Here is a 21,845-nt window from a genome sequence, read left to right as displayed (position 1 = left end):
TGAGGGTCTCTGGTATAGAGGAGGGTATTGCAGTATGTATAGTGTGAGGGTCTCTGGTATAGAGGTGGGTATTGCAGTATGTATAGTGTGAGGGGTCTCTGGTGTAGAGGTGGGTATTGCAGTATGTATAGTGTGAGGGTCTCTGGTGTAGAGGAGGGTATTGCAGTATGTATAGTGTGAGGGTCTCTGGTGTAGAGGTGGGTATTGCAGTATGTATAGTGTGAGGGGTCTCTGGTGTAGAGGTGGGTATTGCAGTATGTATAGTGTGAGGGTCTCTGGTATAGAGGTGGGTATTGCAGTATGTATAGTGTGAGGGTCTCTGGTGTAGAGGTGGGTATTGCAGTATGTATAGTGTGAGGGTCTCTGGTGTAGAGGAGGGTATTGCAGTATGTATAGTGTGAGGGTCTCTGGTGTAGAGGTGGGTATTGCAGTATGTATAGTGTGAGGGTCTCTGGTGTAGAGGTGGGTATTGCAGTATGTATAGTGTGAGGGTCTCTGGTGTAGAGGTGGGTATTGCAGTATGTATAGTGTGAGGGGTCTCTGGTGTAGAGGTGGGTATTGCAGTATGTATAGTGTGAGGGTCTCTGGTGTAGAGGTGGGTATTGCAGTATGTATAGTGTGAGGGTCTCTGGTGTAGAGGTGGGTATTGCAGTATGTATAGTGTGAGGGTCTCTGGTGCAGAGGTGGGTATTGCAGTATGTATAGTGTGAGGGTCTCTGGTGTAGAGGTGGGTATTGCAGTATGTATAGTGTGAGGGGTCTCTGGTGTAGAGGTGGGTATTGCAGTATGTATAGTGTGAGGGTCTCTGGTGTAGAGGTGGGTATTGCAGTATGTATAGTGTGAGGGTCTCTGGTGTCGAGGTGGGTATTGCAGTATGTATAGTGTGAGGGTCTCTGGTGTAGAGGTGGGTATTGCAGTATGTATAGTGTGAGGGTCTCTGGTGTAGAGGTGGGTATTGCAGTATGTATAGTGTGAGGGTCTCTGGTGTAGAGGTGGGTATTGCAGTATGTATAGTGTGAGGGTCTCTGGTGTAGAGGAGGGTATTGCAGTATGTATAGTGTGAGGGTCTCTGGTGTAGAGGTGGGTATTGCAGTATGTATAGTGTGAGGGTCTCTGGTGTAGAGGTGGGTATTGCAGTATGTATAGTGTGAGGGTCTCTGGTGTAGAGGAGGGTATTGCAGTATGTATAGTGTGAGGGGTCTCTGGTGTAGAGGTGGGTATTGCAGTATGTATAGTGTGAGGGTCTCTGGTGTAGAGGTGGGTATTGCAGTATGTATAGTGTGAGGGTCTCTGGTGTAGAGGAGGGTATTGCAGTATGTATAGTGTGAGGGTCTCTGGTGTAGAGGTGGGTATTGCAGTATGTATAGTGTGAGGGGTCTCTGGTATAGAGGTGGGTATTGCAGTATGTATAGTGTGAGGGTCTCTGGTGTAGAGGTGGGTATTGCAGTATGTATAGTGTGAGGGGTCTCTGGTGTAGAGGTGGGTATTGCAGTATGTATAGTGTGAGGGTCTCTGGTGTAGAGGTGGGTATTGCAGTATGTATGGTGTGAGGGTCTCTGGTGTAGAGGTGGGTATTGCAGTATGTATAGTGTGAGGGTCTCTGGTATAGAGGTGGGTATTGCAGTATGTATAGTGTGAGGGTCTCTGGTGTAGAGGTGGGTATTGCAGTCTGTATAGTGTGAGGGTCTCTGGTGTAGAGGTGGGTATTGCAGTATGTATAGTGTGAGGGTCTCTGGTGTAGAGGTGGGTATTGCAGTATGTATAGTGTGAGGGTCTCTGGTGTAGAGGAGGGTATTGCAGTATGTATAGTGTGAGGGGTCTCTGGTGTAGAGGTGGGTATTGCAGTATGTATAGTGTGAGGGTCTCTGGTGTAGAGGTGGGTATTGCAGTATGTATAGTGTGAGGGGTCTCTGGTGTAGAGGTGGGTATTGCAGTATGTATAGTGTGAGGGTCTCTGGTGTAGAGGTGGGTATTGCAGTATGTATAGTGTGAGGGTCTCTGGTGTAGAGGTGGGTATTGCAGTCTGTATAGTGAGGGGTCTCTGGTGTAGAGGTGGGTATTGCAGTATGTATAGTGTGAGGGTCTCTGGTGTAGAGGTGGGTATTGCAGTATGTATAGTGTGAGGGGTCTCTGGTGTAGCGGTGGGTATTGCAGTATGTATAGTGTGAGGGGTCTCTGGTGTAGAGGTGGGTATTGCAGTATGAATGGTGTGAGGGTCTCTGGTGTAGAGGTGGGTATTGCAGTATGTATAGTGTGAGGGGTCTCTGGTGTAGAGGTGGGTATTGCAGTATGTATAGTGTGAGGGTCTCTGGTGTAGAGGTGGGTATTGCAGTATGTATAGTGTGAGGGTCTCTGGTGTAGAGGTGGGTATTGCAGTATGTATGGTGTGAGGGTCTCTGGTGTAGAGGTGGGTATTGCAGTCTGTATAGTGTGAGGGTCTCTGGTGTAGAGGTGGGTATTGCAGTCTGTATAGTGTGAGGGGTCTCTGGTGTAGAGGTGGGTATTGCAGTATGTATAGTGTGAGGGTCTCTGGTGTAGAGGTGGGTATTGCAGTATGTATCGTGTGAGGGTCTCTGGTGTAGAGGTGGGTATTGCAGTATGTATAGTGTGAGGGGTCTCTGGTGTAGAGGTGGGTATTGCAGTATGTATATTGTGTAGCAAAGGGACATTGATAGATTAAGTGAGTGGGCAAAATTGTGGCAGATGGCGTTTAATGTGGGGAAATGTGACCCAAGAAAAATAGATCAGAATAATTTCTTAATGGCGAAATGCTAAGAAACTGTGGAGGAGCAGACAGATTTAGGGACGAAGTACAGAAATTACTAGGAGCTAGTGGGCAGGTACAAAAAATAATTGAAAAGGGTAATGGAATGTTGTCCCTTATCTCAATGGGGTGGAAGTTATTTTGCAGTTATATAAAGCTCTGGTTAGACCCCATCTGGAGCACTGCGTTCAGTTCTGAGCACCACAACTCGAAGGCTATATTAGATCAGCCATGATCTAATTGAATGGCAGAACATGCTGGAGGGGCTAAATGGCCTCCTGTTCCTATGTGTGCGCGGGACCCCTGATGATCAGGACGGAGGGTATTCGTGTAGGGAGTCGGTTGGGATTGAGGCGCCTGTGGTATTTATGCGGTCTGTGGAGGGCATGTGACACTCATGTGAGTTCAAGGGACTTTACTTTACCAGGGAACACTTCAAAGAAGAAGGATGACACTGCCATCAGCCAGGAGATGGCGGTATCTGTTCTTTCGTCTTTTCTCTGTCATACGAGTCAAACCTAATGTGTGAAGTAACCTACTCAGTGAAGTAACTACTAACAATACTAACAATAACCAGCCCCAGGACAGTGACAGGGTAACACAAAGAATTCGACCCAACACAATCGTCGCTAAGCAAAAGGAAAAATATCTGACATATTGGGCAGAAACAACAAAAACCCAAAGCAAACTCAATTGCTACTTGGCCCTAAACAGACAATACAACATAGCTGATTACCTGACCATGGTAAAGGATAACAAACTGAGAAGAACCTTGACAAGGTATAGACTTAGCGAACATAGCCTAGCGATCGAAAAAGGCAGACACAGGCAGACCAGGCTGCCAAGAGAGGACAGGATATGCTCTCACTGCAGTCAGGGAGTGGTGGAGACAGAGATGCACTTCCTCACAGCCTGTGGAAAATATCAGGGCATCAGGGAGAATTTCTACCAAAAATTCACACAAATATGCCCTGATTTCAGAAATCTGAATGACAACCAAAAACTCCCATTCCTACTGGGAGAGGAGAGAAGCTGTATAACACTGGCGGCACACTATGTTACAGCTTGCCATGAACAGAGGGACAACCAGTAAACTAAGAAAAGAATATATATAAACAATGCGAATGTATATTTATACACTCAGGGATATACCTGTTTATACACTGTATGAATAGAACTGCGTTTATGTGCTAAACCATAAATGTATTTTGATGCTTTGGCAACATAAGATGTAACTTATCATGCCAATAAAGCGATTTGAATTGGTGCTGAATTGGTGTGGGAAATAACAACAGAAAATGCTGGAAAAACTCAGCAAGTCAGGCAACATCCGTGGAGAGAAATTTGAGTTGACGTTTCGGGTTTGACCCTTCTTCAAAACTGGAGAGAAAAGGAACTAGATCGAAGGCAGGGCTGCGATCGGACAAAAGAATTAAAGAACCAAAAGAAGTAAAAGAGATTAGAAGCTAGACGAGATGGTAATAGGCTGTGATTAGGTGTAAAGTGTACTGGCAGGGCAAAAGATAGCTGCCAGGTGTGAGAGAGAAACAAAAGGAAAGGGGGGGGGGAAAGGAAAGGAGTGGAAAAATATAAGTGAAAATGAAATAGGGGCCGAGGTTATGATCTGAAATTGTTGAACTCGATATTGAGACCGGAAGGCTGCAGACTGCCTAATCGGAAGATGAGGTGCTGTTCCTCGAGTTTACGTTGAGCTTCCGTGGAACAGTACAAGAGGCCAAGGACGGTGAGGTCCGAGTGGGAATGGAGCGGTGAATTGAAATGACAGGCGACCGGAAGCTCGGGGTCACCCTTACGGACTGAACGGAGGTGTTCCGCAAAGCGGTCACCCAATCTGCGTTTGGTCTCCCCAATGTAGAGGAGACCGCATCGTGAGCAGCGAATACAGTATACTAGATTGCGAGAAGTACAAGTAAATCGCTGTTTCACCTGGAAGGGGTGTTTGGGGCCCTGGACAGTGGGGAGGGGGGAGGTATAGGGGCAGGTGTTACATCTCCTCCGCTTGCACGGGAAGGTGCCAGGCGAAGGGGAAGGGCTGTTTGGGGTGATAGAGGAGTGGACTAGGGTGTCTCGGAGAGAGCGGTCCCTGCGGAATGCTGGGAGGGGAGGGGAAGATACGTTTGGTGGTGGGATCACTTTGGAGGTAGCGGAAATGCCGGAGGATGATCCGTTGAATGTGGAGGCTGGTGGGGTGAAAGGTGAGGACAAGGGGAACCCTATCGTGGTTCCGGGAGGGAGGGGCAGGGGTGAGGGCAGAGGTGCGGGAGATAGAACTGACACGGTCGAGGGCAGTGTCAACCACGGTAGAGGGGAATCCTCGGTTGCGGAAAAAGGAAGACATGTCTGAAGCACTGGTGTGGAAGGTGGCATCATCGGAGCAGATACGGCGGAGGCGGAGAAACTGGGAGAATGGAATAGAGTCCTTACAGGAAGCGGGGTGGGAGGAAGTGTAGTCCAGGTAGCTGTGGGAGTCAGTGGGCTTGTAGTAAATATTGGTCGATAACCTATCCCCAGAGATGGAGACGGAGAAGTCGAGGAAGGGAAGGGAAGAGTCAGAGATGGACCATGTGAAGGTGAGGGAAGGGTGGAAATTGGAGGCAAAGTGAATGAAATTGTCAAGTTCGGGGCGAGAGCAGGAAACGGCACCGATACAGTCATCAATGTATCGGAAAAAGAGGTGAGGGAGGGGACCCGAGTAGGACTGGAACAAAGATTGTTCCACATAGCCCACGAAAAGGCAGGCATAGCTAGGACCCATGCGGGTACCCATGGCAACACCTTTGATTTGGAGGAAATGAGTGGAGTTAAAGGAGAAGTTGTTCAATGTGAGAACAAGTTCAGCCAGGCGGAGGAGGGTCGTGGTGGATGGGGACTGGTCGGGCCTCTGTTCGAGGAAGAAGCGGAGTGCCCTCAGGCCATCCGGGTGGGGGATGGAGGTGTAGAGGGATTGTATGTCCATGGTGAAAAAGAAGCGGTTGGGGCCAGGAAACTGGAAACTGTTAAAGTGGCGGAGGGCGTCCGAAGAGTCGCGGATGTAGGTGGGAAGAGACTGGACAAGGGGAGAAAAGATAGAGTCAAGATAGGAAGAGATAAGTTCCGTAGGGCAAGAACAGGCTGAAACGATGGGTCTACCAGGGCAGTCCTGTTTGTGGATCTTGGGAAGGAGGTAGAAGCGGGCTGTGCGGGGTTGGGGAACTATGAGGTTGGTGGCAGCGGGGGGAAGATCTCCAGAGGAGATGAGGTCAGTGACAGTCTTGGAAACGGTGGTTTGATGTTCGGTAGTGGGGTCATGGTCCAGGTGGAGGTAGGAGCAGGTGTCGGAGAGTTGGCGTTCAGCTTCCGCTAGGTAGAGGTCAGTATGCCAAACAACAACAGCACCACCCTTGTCAGCGGGTTTAATGACAATGTCAGGGTTGGATCTAAGAGAATGGAGTGCTGCAAGTTCAGAGGGAGGTAGGTTGGAGTGAGTGAGGGGAGCAGAGAAATGGAGACGGCCGATGTCACGGCGGCAGTTAGCGATGAAAAGATCTAGAGAGGGTAAGAGGCCAGGGGGAGGGGTCCAGGTAGAATGGGAATTCTGCAAGCGGGAGAAAGGGTCAGTTGTGCGGGGGGAGGACTCCTGGCCAAAGAAGTGGGCACGGAGACGAAGGCGGCGGAAAAAGAGCTCAGCATCGTGCCGAGCTCGAAATTCATTGAGGTGGGGGCGTAAGGGGATGAAGCTCAGGCCTTTGCTGAGGACTGATCGTTCAGGGTCAGAGAGTGGAAGGTCAGAGGGGATAGTGAACACACGGCAGGGGGTGAGATTGGGAGAAGGGGGATCAGAGGAAAGTGAAGGGGAAGAAGGTTCCGGAGGGGCGTTGGTGTCCAAGAGTTGATGAAGCTTGCGATCCTTGACATCGGAAAGGAAGAAGAAAAGTTTTTTGTTGAAGCGTCGGATGAGTCGAAGGATGAAGTGGAACTGAGGACCCGGGCAGCTTTGAGATAGAGTGCGCCGGTGTTGCTGAAGAGAGAAGTCGAGTGTGTTCATGTGGCGCCGCATGGCGTTGAGCGTGGATCTCAGGATGCGGCGAGAGCAGTAGTTCGAGGAACGATGAATATCTTGGAGATATTTGTAATCCTGGGTGGATCCGAAGCACGAAGGGTGGAAGTTTAGTTGGAATCCACGTGGAGTAAGTCGGAACCGGAGACAGTTGCTGAGGAAAATGATGTGGCTGTGAAACCGAGTCTTGGCAGATACCTGATCAAACACGAGAAGGGAAACTGAAAGTAATGAAGATGAACAAGGTTGAAGAGCCAAACGGAGATCCCGTCGCAGAGAAGAGCAGAACTTCTTCAAGGTAGGCATTCCTAGAAGAGGTGTGGCAGTGAACCAAACACTAGTACGATAGCAAAATACTGCAGATGTTGGAAATCCGAAATAACAACAGAAAATGCTGGAAAAACTCAGCAAGTCAGGCAACATCCGTGGAGAGAAATTTGAGTTGACGTTTCGGGTTTGACCCTTCTTCAAAACTGGAGAGAAAAGGAACTAGATCGAAGGCAGGGCTGCGATCGGACAAAAGAATTAAAGAACCAAAAGAAGTAAAAGAGATTAGAAGCTAGACGAGATGGTAATAGGCTGTGATTAGGTGTAAAGTGTACTGGCAGGGCAAAAGATAGCTGCCAGGTGTGAGAGAGAAACAAAAGGAAAGGGGGGGGGCGGGGGGGGGAAGGAAAGGAGTGGAAAAATATAAGTGAAAATGAAATAGGGGCCGAGGTTATGATCTGAAATTGTTGAACTCGATATTGAGACCGGAAGGCTGCAGACTGCCTAATCGGAAGATGAGGTGCTGTTCCTCGAGTTTACGTTGAGCTTCCGTGGAACAGTACAAGAGGCCAAGGACGGTGAGGTCCGAGTGGGAATGGAGCGGTGAATTGAAATGACAGGCGACCGGAAGCTCGGGGTCACCCTTACGGACTGAACGGAGGTGTTCCGCAAAGCGGTCACCCAATCTGCGTTTGGTCTCCCCAATGTAGAGGAGACCGCATCGTGATTTCCAACATCTGCAGTATTTTGCTATCGTACTAATGTGTGTGGGACTGGCTCTAGCATTGTCACCGTGGAATCGCTCAGTGTTATGTACAGTGTTAAGCTTGCATTGAAGCAGCACCTTAAAGGACTGAGGCACTTAGTGCTATCTGTATACTAATGTTTTTGGTTATGTGGAGTGGCTCTGTGGTAGCGCACTCATTCCTGAGTCAGAAGATTATGGGTTCAAGCCCCCCCCCCCCCCCTCCAGAGATTGGAGCACATAATCTAGGCTGACACTCTCAGTGCCAGTACTGAGAGTCAGAGGTGCCGTCTTTCGGGTGAAATGTTAAACCGAAGCCCCACCTGCTATCTCAGTTGGACGTAAAAGGTCCCATGATACCACTTTGCAGAAGAGCGGAGGAGTTCTCCTGGTGTCCAGGCCAATATTTATCCCTCAACCAACATCACTGAAACAGATTATCTGGTCATTTATCTCATTGCTGTTTGTGAGAGCTTGCTGTGTGCAAATTGGCTGCTGCGTTTCCTACATTACAACAGTGTCTACACTTCAAAAGTCCTTCTTTGGCTGTAAAGCACTTTGGGGTGTCCTGAGGTGGTGAAAGGCGCTATATAAATGCAAGTTTTTCTTTATGGAAAGGGAAGTCACACGCATCCTCGTCACGAGGCTGTGACTCTGATTTATGGTTGGAGGACATCCCAGCTGAGCCGTTTGGAGGGTGATTTAATTTGGCAAATGGGGTTGACGCAGTGAGGGAGAGGGGAGGACTGGAAGTTAGTGCATTGATGAGATCCACAAACCGTTCACAGGCAAGTCTGTGAAGCCCCTTGATGCATGGTTTGGTTCAAAGCCTCCGCAATGACTGAGCCTGTTCATATGTACAGAGAAACTGTTTAATTATCAACATAATGCAATTCTGTTGTATATATTCAGTCACACTGTGAACATAGGAAAAGGAGTAGGCCAATTAATCCCTTGAGTCAGTTCCACCATTCAATTAGATCATGACTGATCTGTATCCTAACTCCATCTACCCACTTTCGTTTCATAACCCTTAATACCCTTGCTGAACAAAAATCTACCAATCCCGGTTTTGAAATTTTTGATTGACTCCTAACCTCGACATTTTTGTGGGGAGAGAGTTCCAGGTTTCCACTACCCTTTGTATGAAGAAGTGCTTCCCGACATACAACCTGTCCTCATAATCTAACCCTTTTAGCCCTGGTATCATTCAGGTGAATCTGCGCTGCACCCCCTCCAATGTCAATATATCCTTCCTGAGGTGCGATGCCCAGAACTAAACACAGTACAGGTAGACTATCCTTTATCCGAAAACCTCGGGACCAGCCGTGTTTCGGTTTTCGGAAAATTTCGGAGCGGGGGTCGGGGTCGGGGGGGTCCGCGGGGGGTCGTGCGCACGACTTACGCTGACCCTCTGCTCAGCGTAAGTCGTGCGCCACTCTGGTCATGTCGGTTTTTAGAGGATTTCGGTTTTTGGAAGTTCGGATAAAGGGTAGTCTACCTGTACTCTAAACAGGGTCTAACCAGAGCTTTATATAACTGTAACATAACTTCCATCCCTTTGTATTCCAGCCCCTTTGAGATAAAGGCCAGCATTCTATTAGCCTTTTCAATTTTTTTTTGTACTTTTAGTGATTTAAGCTTTTAGTGATTGATGTACTTGGCCCCTAAATCTCGCTGCTTCTCCACCGTTCCTAACTTCTCGCCGTTTCGAAAATACTCTGATCTATCTTTCTTCGGTCCAAAGTGGATGACCTCACACTTGCCCACATTGAACTCCGTCTGCCAAAGTTTTGCCCACTCACTTAATCTATCGATGTCCCTTTGAAACTTTCTGCTCCCATCTACACTATTTAAGTTACATACGTAGAATTACATAGAATCTACAGCACAGAAACAGGCCATTCGGCCTGACTAGTCTGTGCTGCTGTTTATACTCCACACCAGTCTCCTCCCACTCCATGTAACTCATCTCAGCCTACTCTAGTCTCCTTTTGAAAGCATCTAAGTTATTTGCCTCAACCACTTCCTGTGGTAGTGAGTTCCATATTCTAATCACTCTCTGAGTAAAGACATTTCTCCTTAATTCCCTATTGCATTTATTAGAAACTATCTTGTATTTTGGATCCTCCCACAAGTGGAAACATCCCCATCACATCTGTCCTGTCCAACCCATTCATAATTTTAAAGACCTCTATCAGGACTCCTCTAAGTCTTCTCTTTTCTAAAGAAAAATGCCCCAACCTGTTCAATCTTTCCCAAAAGCTGTAAAATCTCAGTCCTGGTACCATTCTTGTAAATCTTTTTTGAACTTTCTCCAGTGCTTCTATGTCCTTTTTATCGTATGGAGATCAGAACTGTGCACAGTACTCTTTGGAATTCTATACCCCTAGAAATAAATCCCAGTGCTTTGTTAGCATTTTTAATTGCTTTGCTGCCCTGCGATGCTGTTTTTAATGATTTGTTCACCTGTATCCCGAGATCTCTTTGTTCTTCTACCCCTTCAGTTTCTTATTTTCTAATGATGTTTCTGTATTTCCTACCAAAGTGCATCACCTCACATTTATCTCTTAAAGTTAATTTGCCACTTAACTGCCCAGTCTGCAAATTTTCTAATGTCTTCTTGCATTTTGTTGCATTCTTCCTCAGTGTTCGCTATACCCCCCAGTTTGGTATCATCTGCACATTTTGATATTGAGTTACTTATTCATAAGTCCAGATCATTAATGTAAATTATGAATAACAGTGGTCCCAGCACTGATCCTTGTGGAACACCGCTTTCTACCTTCCTCCAATCTGAATAACCACCCTTTGCCTCTACTCTGCTTTCTATTTTTTAGCCAATTTACTACCCATTCAGCTGTTTGTCCCTGACTCCACATGCCCTATCCTTCGTCATGAGCCTGCCATGTGGTACCTTATCGAAGGCCTTTTGAAAATCCAAGTATATGACATCTACTGCATTACCCTTATCTACTCTTTCCGTTATCGCTTCAAAGAATTCGATCAGGTTAGTTAAGCATGACTTCGCCTTTCAGAATCCATGCTGACTTTTTTATTATATTTGATGTCTCTAGATGCTCTTCTATCACTTCTTTTAGCATAGATTCCGCTATCTTTCCTATCACTGACCTTAAGCAGACTGATCTGTAGTTCCTAGGATTTGTTCTATCTCCTTTTTTGTATATTGGAACAACATTAGCTGTTCACCAGCAATGTTCTCTTTAAGTTTCACGGCCGCACAGTGCTCTGGAGCTCCCGCGCAGCCGGCTCACCGGCTTTTAACTGCAAAAAGAACGGGCGGTGCGGCCCAAAAAAAAATTAGAGGGAACATTGTCCGCTAGTCCTCTGGCACTACCCCCTCTTCTATAGAACTTTTGTATATAAAAACTAGTGCTTCTACTATCTCTTCCCAGTTTCCTCAAGTATATGTGGGTGCACACCTGTTTTTTTTTCCTCTTTTAGTTTTGCTAGTTTGTCAATTATTTTCTCCCTTTCTATCCCAACTGTATTAATATTCTTTTTAAGCTCATCCTCTCGTGAAGTGTCTATTTTGTTACCTTCTTTAGTAAAAACTGAGGCGAAGTAGTTATTCAATACTTCTGCCATCTCTCTGTCATTACCTGTGCGTTTATCTTGCTCATCCCCACCCTCGCCTATCCCTACATTAGTTTTTCTTTTTGTATTTATGTATTTTATAAAACATTTTATTATTTATTTTTATATTCCTTGATAACCTGATTATGTAGTTTCTCTTTGCCTTCCTGATGGGTTTCTTTTCAACTTCTCTCCTAAGTTCTTTGTATTCCCTTTTGTCCTCCTCTCCTTTAGTATCTAAGTGCTTATGTATTTTTCTTTTGCTTCAATTTTTCCTTTAGTTCTTTATTCATCCACAGTGCCCCATAATTAGCTTGCTTGTTTTTAGCTTTAATGAAAAACACATGATCTGTGAGAATGGTGATTAAAAAGTGCAAAGAACATCTGAAAACTATGTACAGCGCTTGAATGTCGTTAATTCAGCCCAGTTTCTAATCCATACATTTCTCTTTAACTCTATTGATTATCCTTTTCAAGATTTCCCACTGTTTTTCTGTATTTGTTTCTCAAGAATTTCTCCCAGTTTACCTTATTTAGTTCCACCCTCATTCCTTCATAATTTGCTCTTTTCCAATCTGTTACCTTAGTCTTTCTCCTATCTCGATCCTAATCTTAAAGAAAGAAAAGAAAGACCTGCATTTATATAGCGCCTTTCATGACCTCAGGACGTCTCAAAGTGCTTTACAGCCAATGAGGTACTTTTGAAGTGTAGTCACTGTTGTAATGTAGGATCTTGAATAGTAATCTTGAACCTTACAATGTTGTGATCATTACTACTAAGATGCTCTCTACTCTTACTTCTGTCTGTTCTGGTTCATTACCCAATGCAAGATCCAGCAGTGATTCCTTTCTTGCTGGACTTCTTAACGTACTGAGTGAGAAACGAGTCCTGCATACAGTGTAAAAACTCAATTCCCTTTTCTCCTTTTGCTGCTACCTGCCAGTTTATTTGGGGGTAGTTGAAATCTCCTATGATTATTATTCTATGCCTTGTAGATTTGCGTACGTGTTTCTTCCTTCAAGTCCCTTCCAATATTTGGTAGTCTATAGTATACCCCTATTAGGGTGATGCATCCCATATCTTTTAACTCAATCCATATGAATTCTGTATTTATCTTAATGCTAGTTACATCATTTTTCTCTACTGCCATTGTTATCTTTAACTAGTACAGCCACTCCATCTCCCCTTCTTCCTAAATGTGTTGTATCCGGCAAGATTTAGTTGCCAATCTTGTTCTCTGTAGCCATGACTCCAGCTCAGTGACTGAGCCGGAGTGTCTTGAGGCAGAAACATTTCTTGCAGATGTAGCAGTCTGGGACCATCTTGTTTTCCACAAACTCCCACATACTACAATCCCAACACACTGCCCGGCACTGCCATGTCTTAATTAATTGATGTGTTGGTTACCTGTAGTTTATTTCTTGAACTAATTGGTCACTTGAGGTCTAGGTTTATAGGTGGATGTTAAATAAATTAGTAATTAGTTCCTGTGATTGATTTACTTAGCTATTTATCAGTTATTATCATCTTTAAATGCAGCTAGAATGTAATCACTTAGCTCGTTTTCCTTTGACTTACACTTGAAAGAAAGATAGACTTGCATTTATATAGCGCCTTTTATGACCACCGGACATCTCAAAGTGTTTTACAGTCAATTATGTGCTTTTTTTTTTCGAGTGCAGTCACTGTTGTAATGTGGGAAACGTGGCAGCCAATTTGCGCACAGCAAGGTCCCACAAACAGCAATGTGATAATGACCAGATAATCTGTTTTTTTGGTTATGTTGGTTGAGGGATAAATATTGACCAGGACACCAGGGATAACTCACCTGCTCTTCTAAGAGAGAGCAGACGGGACCTTAGTTTAATGTCTCATCCGAAAGACGGCACCTCCGACTGTGCAGTACTCCCTCAGCACTGCACTGGAGTGTCAGCCTAGCTTTATGTGCTCAAGTCCCTGGAGTGGGACTTAAACCCACAACCTTCTGACTCCGAGGCGAGTGTGCTACCAACTGAGCCACAGCTGACACTAATATGCTAATATTAAATCCTTACTAGGTCAAGCTTAACACTAACCACTAAAGATACTAAACACACAAAGGGATATCTAGATATTCTGGTCAGACCACACCTGGAGTACTGTGTGCAGTTTTGGTCTCCTTACCTAAGAAAGGATATACTTGCCATAGAGGGAGTGCAGCGAAGGTTCACCAGACTGATTCCTGGGATGGCAGGACTGTTGTATGAGGAGAGATTGGGTCAACTAGGTCTGTATTCATTAGAGTTTAGAAGAATGAGAGGGGATCTCATTGAAATGTATAAAATTCTGACAGGGCTAGACAGACTGGATGCAGGGAGGATATTTCCCCTGGCTGGGGGGTCTAGAACGAGGGGTCACAGTCTCAGGATACGGGGTAGGACATTTACGACTGAGATGAGGAAAAATGTCTTCACTCAGAGGGTGGCGAACCTGTGGAATTCTCGACCACAGAAGGCTGTGGAGGCCAAGTCACTGAATATATTTAAGAAGGAGATCGATAGATTTCTAGACACAAAAGGCATCAAGGGGTATGGAGAGAGAGCGGGAATATGGTATTGAGATAGAGGATCAGCCATGATCATATTGAATGGCGGGGCAAAAGCCCTGTTCCTGGGACTAGGGACAGGGTCACTGGCAAGGCTTGGAAGCTAAGCAGAGCCAGGCCTGGTTAGTACCTGGAGGGGTGACCATCAGGGAAGACCAGGTGCAGAAGGTCACGGAAGGAGCCCCCGAGAAGGGGCAGTTGGTGAGAAGGCCACGGAAGGAGGAGCGGCTGGTGAGCAGGCCCGGGCGTTGGGCTGAAGATTGTCGGACAGGAGGAATGGTGGAAATGGAATGGCGGCGCGCACCGACGCAGCGGCTTTGCTTCTCCCAGTCATGGGAGCTTGCAAGATCACATTTCGTTGTTCATGTACTTGTGCAATGACAATAAAGTTGAATTATTATTATTATTAATTATTATTATTATTATTAAAAGGCCGAATGGCCTACTCCTGCTCCTATTTTTCTATGTTTTTATGTTACCTATATACTTATTTTAATTTCCTCGAGTTCTGCCGCTCCCGTGTTGATTATGACGTTACTTTTTCTATTACCTCCAGTGCGATTATTTACTGATTTACTGTCGCACCTTGGTTTAAATTACTTAGTACCTCCTTCCCACTCTCACCAAATTGCCGCTGCCATTCAGTTTAGCAAGCCACACCGTTTCATAGATTCAGAAAGCTGTGCATTAGCAGATATCCCTCTAATGTATAAAAGCAAAATACTGCAGATGCTGGAAATCTGAAATAAAAGCAGAAAATGCTGGAAATACTCAGCAGGTCAGGCCACATCTGTGGAGAGAGGAATGGAGGTAACGTTTCAGGTTGATGACCTTTCGTCAGAACTGGAAAATGTTAGAGATGTAACAGGTTTTAAGCAAGTACAGAGGCTGGCAAAGTGGGGAGGGGAGGAAAGAACAAAAGGGAAAGTCTGAGATAGGGTGGAAGGCAGGAGAGATTAAATGACAAAAGGAGATGGTAATGGGACAAGAAACAAAAGATGGGTCTAGAGGAGGTGTAAATGGGATTAGCAGAATCATTACCAACAGCTGCCATCCGAAAAAATGGGGGCAGAGGTTACAATCTGAAATTGTTGAACTCCATGTTGAGTCCGGAAGGCTGTAAAGTGCCTAATCGATAGATGAGGTGCTGTTCCTCGAGCTTTCGTTGAGCTTCATTGGAAAAGTGTAGGAGACCGAGGTCAGAGTGGGAGTAGGGCAGAGAATTAAAATGACAGGCGACCGGAAGTTCGGGGTTACGCATGCGGACTGAATGGAGGTGTTCCGCAAAGCGGTCACCCAATCTCTCTATACCTTTTAGAAACACCCAAGTTACAACTAGTCAGTCAACAGCCAGTCACAACAATTAACACCTAGTCAGGCTATGCACTTACAACTGATTGACTGTTAACTGCCACTGACTTGCAGTTCATAACAACACACTATCTGAACTATTTCTCCACTGCTTACCAATGAATTCCCATGCTCACCAAATTCCCGTTGCCGCACTTTACTGTGCCTCCTAACTTAATGTCGTCAGCAAACTTGGATATATATTCCTTCATCTAAGTCATTTATAAATGTAATGAAAAGCTGAAACCCCGGCACAGGTCCCTGGGGGACACCACTTGTCACATCCTGCCAATTTGCGAACACACCCCTTCTCCCCACTCTCTGTCTCCTACCCCCTGACCAATCCCCTGCCCATGTCAATAGGTTGCCTCCAATTCCTTGCGCACTCATTTTTGTTAAGTCTCTTATATGGAACCTTGTGTATATTTAAGCTCCCTGTGTAACCTTGTGTATATTCAGGCTCATTTTCAGTCCAGTTTATGCAATTTAATGTTGTGTCTACATTTACTGAGACAGCGTGTAATCCTGCTGATGAGAGAGTGAGGAGGACACGCATCAATATTCTACTCATCAGCACACAGCTTATTTTAGCACTTACTGCCAAATGTTTGAAAAATTAGTTTGTTTTTATTGTGCGTTTTCAGGACCAATTTAAAAGGACAGGTAATTGTAAGACGGGAGTAAGTGAAGAGGTGTTTCACAGCCAGCAAAGGCATGATGGACCTCTTGTGCTGTGCTATGGAAGTCTGATTCTATAAATCTAATGTCAGGTCTGTGCAGTTTGTTGACCCACAGCACTAGTGGTAAATGGTTGTATTTCTAGCTGGCTGTTGAAGGTGTTTCTCTCTCCTCAGTTCCTAGATCATTTACTGACTGGTATCGAAGATGTATGTGGACACTATGGACATCACCACTGGAAGGACAAGTGAGTCAGGCTGCACTCGTTACTAGATCCCCAAACAGGACTGCCCTGGTAGACTCATCATTTCAGCCTGTTCTTGCCCCACGGAACTTATCTCTTCCTATCTCGACTTTTTTTCTCCCCTTGTCCAGTCTCTTCCCATCTACATCCACGACTCTTCCAACGCCCTCTGCCACTTTAACAATTTCCAGTTTCCTGGCCCCAACCGTCTCCTTTTCACTGGACGTACAATCCCTCTACACCTCCATCCCCCACCAGGACGGCCTGAGGGCACTCCGCTTCTTCCTTGAACAGCGGCCCGACCCAGTCCCCATCCACCACCACCCTCCTCCGCCTGGCTGAACTTGTTCTCACATTGAACAACTTCTCCTTTGACTCCACTCACTTCCTCCAAATTAAAGGTTTTGCTATGGGAACCCGCATGGGTCCCAGCTATGCCTGCCTTTTCGTGGGATTTGTGGAACGTTCTTTGTCTCAACCTCTTTTTCCGTTACATTGATGACTGTATCGGTGCTGTTTCCAGCTCTCGCCCTGAACTAGAAAATTTCATTCACTTTGCTTCCAATTTCAACCCTTCCCTCACCGTCACATGGTACAGCTCCGACTCTTCCCTTCCTCGACTTTTCTGTCTCCATCTCTGGGGGTTGGCTATTGACAAACATTCACTACAAGCCCACTGACTCCCACAGCTACCTGGACTACACTTCCACCCCGTTTCCTGTAAGGACTCTATTCCATTCTCCCAGTTTCTCCGTCTCCGCCGCATCTGCTCTGACAATGCCACCTTCCATGCTAGTGCTTCCAACATGTCTTCCTTTTTCCTCAACCGAGGATTCCCCTCTACTGTGGTTGACACAGCCCATGACCATGTCTGTTCTATTTCCCCTTCTGCTCTCACCCCTTCCCCTCCCTCCCGGAACCACGATAGGGTTCCCCTTGTCCTCACCTTTCACCCCACCAGCCTCCACATTCAACGGATCATCCTCCACCATTTCCGCCACCTCCAGCGTGATCCCACCAACAAACACATCTTCCCCTCACCTCCCCTTTCAGCATTCCGAAGGGACCGCTCCCTCTGCAACACCCTGGTCCACTTCGCCCGGCGCCTTCCTGTGCAAGCGCAGGAGATGCAACACATGCCCTTTTACCTCCACCCTTCCCACTGTTCAGGACCCCAAACACTCCTTCCAGGTGAAACAGCGATTTACTTGTACTTCTTGCAATTTAGTATACTGTATTCGCTGCTCACGATGCGATCTCCTCTACATTGGGGAGACCAAATGCAGATTAGGTGACCGCTTTGTGGAACACCTCCGTTCAGTCCATAAGGGTGACCCCGAGCTTCCAGTCGCCTGTCACTTTAATTCTCCGCTCCACTCGGACTTCACCGTCCTCGGCCTCTTGCACTGTTCCAATGAAGCTCAACGTAAGCTCGAGGAACAGCATCTCATCTTTCGATTAGGCACTTTACAACCTTCTGGACTCAACATAGAGTTTAACAATTTCAGATCATGACCTCTGCCCCTATCCTTTTTTCTTCCATTTATATATTTTGTCTCTCCCACACAGCGGCTGTCTTTCATTCTGCCCGTGCCATTTACACTTCATCTAGAGCCATCTTTTGTTTCTTAACTTGTTCCATTACCATCTCCTTTGGCCTTGCACCATCATCTCTTTTGTCTCTTAATCTCTCCTACCTTCCAGCCTATCACAGACCTTCCCCTTTGTTCTTTCCTCCCCTCCCCCCTTTCCCTGCCCCTGCACTTGCTTAAAAACCTGTTCCATCTCCAGTTTTTTCCAGTTCTGACGAAGGGTCATCGACCTGAAACGTTAACTCTGTTTCTCTCCACAGATGCTTCCTGACCTGCTGAGTATTTCCAGCATTTTCTGTTTTTATTGCACTAGTTATGTGTCAGTAATCCTGGTGATCATCTCTACACCACTTCATTGTAATGAACATCATGGCATTATCTGGCTGGATGTGTGAGGTTTATTCTGGTTCAGTTAATTCATTGAGTAACATAAGAACATAAGAAGTAGGAGCAGGAGTAGGCCATACAGCCCCTCGGGCCTGCTCCGCCATTCAATAGGATCATGGCTGATCCGAATCTAGACTCCCGTCCACTTTCCTGCCCTCTCCCCGTAACCCCTAATTCCCTTATCTGCTAGGACAATGTCTATCTCCATTTTAAATTTATTTAATGTTGCAGCTTCCACAGCTCTCTGGGGTAGCAAATTCCATAGATTTACTACCCTCTGAGTGAAGAAGTTCCTCCTCATCTCAGTTTTGAAAGCGCAGCCCCTTATTCTTAGATTATGCCCCCAAGTTCTAGTCTCACCCATCAGTGGAAACATCCTCCCCGCATCCACCCGATCAAGCCCCCTCACAATCTTATATGTTTCGATAAGATCGCCTATCATTCTTCTGAACTCCAATGAGTAGAGTCCCAACCTACTCAACCTTTCCTCATACATCAACCCCCTCATCTCCGGAATCAACCGAGTGAACCTTCTCTGAACCGCCTCGAGAGCAAGTATATCTTTTCTTAAATATGGAAACCAAAACTGTACGCAGTATTCCAGGTGTGGCCTCACCAATACCCTGTATAACTGCAGCAAGACTTCCCTGTTTTTATACTCCATCCCCCTTGCAATAAAAGCCAAGATTCCATTGGCCTTCCTGATCACCTGCTGCACCTGCATACTAACTTTTTGTGTTTCATGCACCAGGACCCCCAGATCCCTTTGTACTGTAGCACTTTGCAGTTTCTCTCCATTTAGATAATAACTTGCTCTTTTATTTTTTCTGCCAAAGTGCATAACCTCACACTTTCCAACATTATATTGCATCTGCCAAATCTCTGCCCACTCACTTAACCTGTCTATGTCCTTTTGCAGGTTTTTTATGTCCTCCTCACTCATTGCTTTCCCTCCCATCTTTGTATCGTCGGCAAACTTGGATATGTTGCACTCGGTCCCTTCCTCCAAATCGTTAATATAGATTGTAAAGAGTTGGGGTCCCAGCACTGACCCCTGCGGAACACCACTAGTTACTGATTGCCAGCCCGAAAATGAACCATTTATCCCAACTCTTTGTTTTCTGTTAGATAGCCAATCTTCCACCCATGCCAGTATATTACCCCCAATCCTGTGATTTCTTATCTTGATCAGTAATCTTTTGTGTGGAACCTTGTCAAATGCCTTTTGGAAGTCCAAATACACTACATCCACTGGTTCCCCTTTATCCACCCTGTGTGTTACGTCCTCAAAGAATTTGAGCAAATTTGTCCAACATGACTTCCCCTTCATAAAACCATGCTGACTCTGTCCTATTAAATTATGTTTATCCAAATGCTCTGTTACTGTTTCCTTAATAATGGACTCCAACATTTTGCCAACCACAGATGTTAGGCTAACTGGTCTATAGTTTCCAGCTTTTTGTCTACTTCCCTTCTTAAATAAGGGTGTTACATTAGCAGTTTTCCAATCTGCCGGGACCTTTCCTGAGTCCAGGGAGTTTTGGAAAATAATCACCAATGCATCCACAATCCCTACCGCCACTTCTCTCAAGACCCTAGGATGTAGGCCATCAGGTCCGGGGGATTTATCCGCCTTAAGTCCCATTATTTTACTGAGTACCATCTCATTAGTGATTTTAATCGTCTTTAGCTCCTTCCCCCCCCCCCCCCCCATTGCCCCCTGTTTGTCCAGTGTTGGGATATTTTTAGTGTCCTCTACTGTAAAGACTGATACAAAATATTTGTTCAGCGTCTTTGCCATCTCCATGTTCCCCACCACTAGTTTCCCGGTCCCATCCTCTAAGGGACCAACGTTCACTTTAGCCACCCTTTTTCTTTTTATATAGCTGTAGATAGAAACTCTTGCTATCTGTTTTTATATTTTTTGCTAGTTTACTTTCATAATCTATCTTCCCTTTCTTAATTAATCTTTGAGTTATTGTTTGCTGGCTTTTAAATGCTTCCCAATCTTCTATCCTCCCACTAGATTTGGCTACTTTATATGCCCTTGTTTTCAGTCGGATACTATCCTTTATTACTTTACTAAGCCACGGATGGCTGTCTTTTCTTTTACTCCCCTTTTTCCTCAGTGGAATATATTTATCTTGAAAGATGTGAAATATCTCCTTGAATGTAGACCACTGCTCTTGTACCGTCTTACACTTTAATCTGTTTTCCCAGTCCACTTTAGTCAATTCTACTCTCATACCTTCATAGTCTCCTTTATTTAAGCTCAGTATGCTGGTTTGAGATCCAACTCTCTCACCCTCAAACTGAATTTGGAATTCAACCATATTATGATCACTCATTCCAAGGGGATCCTTTACTAGGACATTTTTTATTAATCCTGTTTCATTGCACAGGACCAGATCTAAGATTGCCTGCCCCCTGGTTGGTTCAGTTACATACTGCTCAAGGAACCCGTCCCTAATACACTCTATGAACTCTTCCTCAAGGCTGCCCTGCCCAATTTGATTTGTCCAGTCAATATGAAAGTTAAAATCCCCCATGATTATAGCTGTTCCCTTATTACAAGCCCCAACTATTTCCTGATTTATACTCCGACCAACAAAGTTGCCACTGTTAGGAGGCCTATAGACTACGCCCACGAGTGACTTTTTCCCCTTCTTATTCCTTATCTCCACCCAAACTATTTCACTATCCTGATCCTTTGACCCAATATCATTTCTGACTATTGCAGTGATTCCATCCTTGATTAACATAGCCACCCCACCTCCCTTTCCTTCCTAATTGTCAAATACCCTTGTATGTTTAGTTCCCAGTCATGATTATCTTGCAGCCATGTTTCCGTAATGGCCACCAGATCATACCCATGTGTAGTTATTTGTACCGTCAACTCGTCAATTTTGTTACGAATGCTGCGTGCATTCAGATAAAGAACTTTTAAATATGTTTTCTGACAATTTATTCCTGCTTTTACGAGTAATCGAGCCCTGGTTTAAGATTCATCGCAAAACCAGCTCTGTGTGTCGTCTCCAGTAATGGAGGCACTTGCCAATCAGAGACAAATTGTACCTGGGATCTGAGCTGGGCAGGAGTGCAGCGTCTAATAAGAATTAGGAGCAGGAGTAGGCCATACGGCCCTTCGAGCCTGCTCTGCTAATTCAGCGCTTAACCATTTACTCGCGATGCCCCTTCTCTCCACACCACCTTTCTCAGCGCAGGAATATCTGTTCTTCGGTTCCACATCGTATCGCAAGGGCTGCAGTAGGTTTGCTCCAGTATAGTTGGATTTAAAGCTGGTCATTGGCACCTAGAGGAGTGTGATATACTCAAGAGCAGGGGAGTTATCCTCGGTGCCCTGGCCAATATTTATACCTCAATCACCATAACAATGATTATCTGATCATTATCACATTGCTGTTTGTGGGAGCTTGCTGTGTGCAAATTGGCTGCTGTGTTTCCTACATTACACCAGTGGCTACACTTCAAAAGTACTTCATTGGCTGTAAAGCTCCTTGAGACGTGGTGAAAGGCATTATATAAATGCAAGTCTTTTTTTCTGTTACACGTGCTATG

At 45.6% G+C, this 21,845-nt stretch overlaps 1 protein-coding gene across 1 annotated transcript in view; it reads right to left on the bottom strand.

The window, feature by feature from the left end:
• Positions 1-21,573, bottom strand: part of LOC147103263 (V-type proton ATPase subunit d 1-like) — a 40,084-nt gene extending 18,511 nt beyond the window's left edge. The window contains exon 1 of the mRNA XM_085963183.1: positions 21,409-21,573. Within this exon, the coding sequence (XP_085819309.1) occupies positions 21,409-21,573 (165 nt within the window). The remainder of the gene's footprint in view (positions 1-21,408) is intronic.
• Between the last annotated feature and the right edge of the window lie 272 nt (positions 21,574-21,845).

The sequence above is a fragment of the Somniosus microcephalus genome, chromosome 20, assembly GCF_052327205.1.
Source record: "Somniosus microcephalus isolate GS21.2 chromosome 20, FLI_Smic_1.0, whole genome shotgun sequence".
NCBI classification, from domain to species: domain Eukaryota; kingdom Metazoa; phylum Chordata; class Chondrichthyes; order Squaliformes; family Somniosidae; genus Somniosus; species Somniosus microcephalus.
Note: the sequence above shows the minus strand (reverse complement) of the source record. Positions and strands in the feature narration are given on the sequence as shown.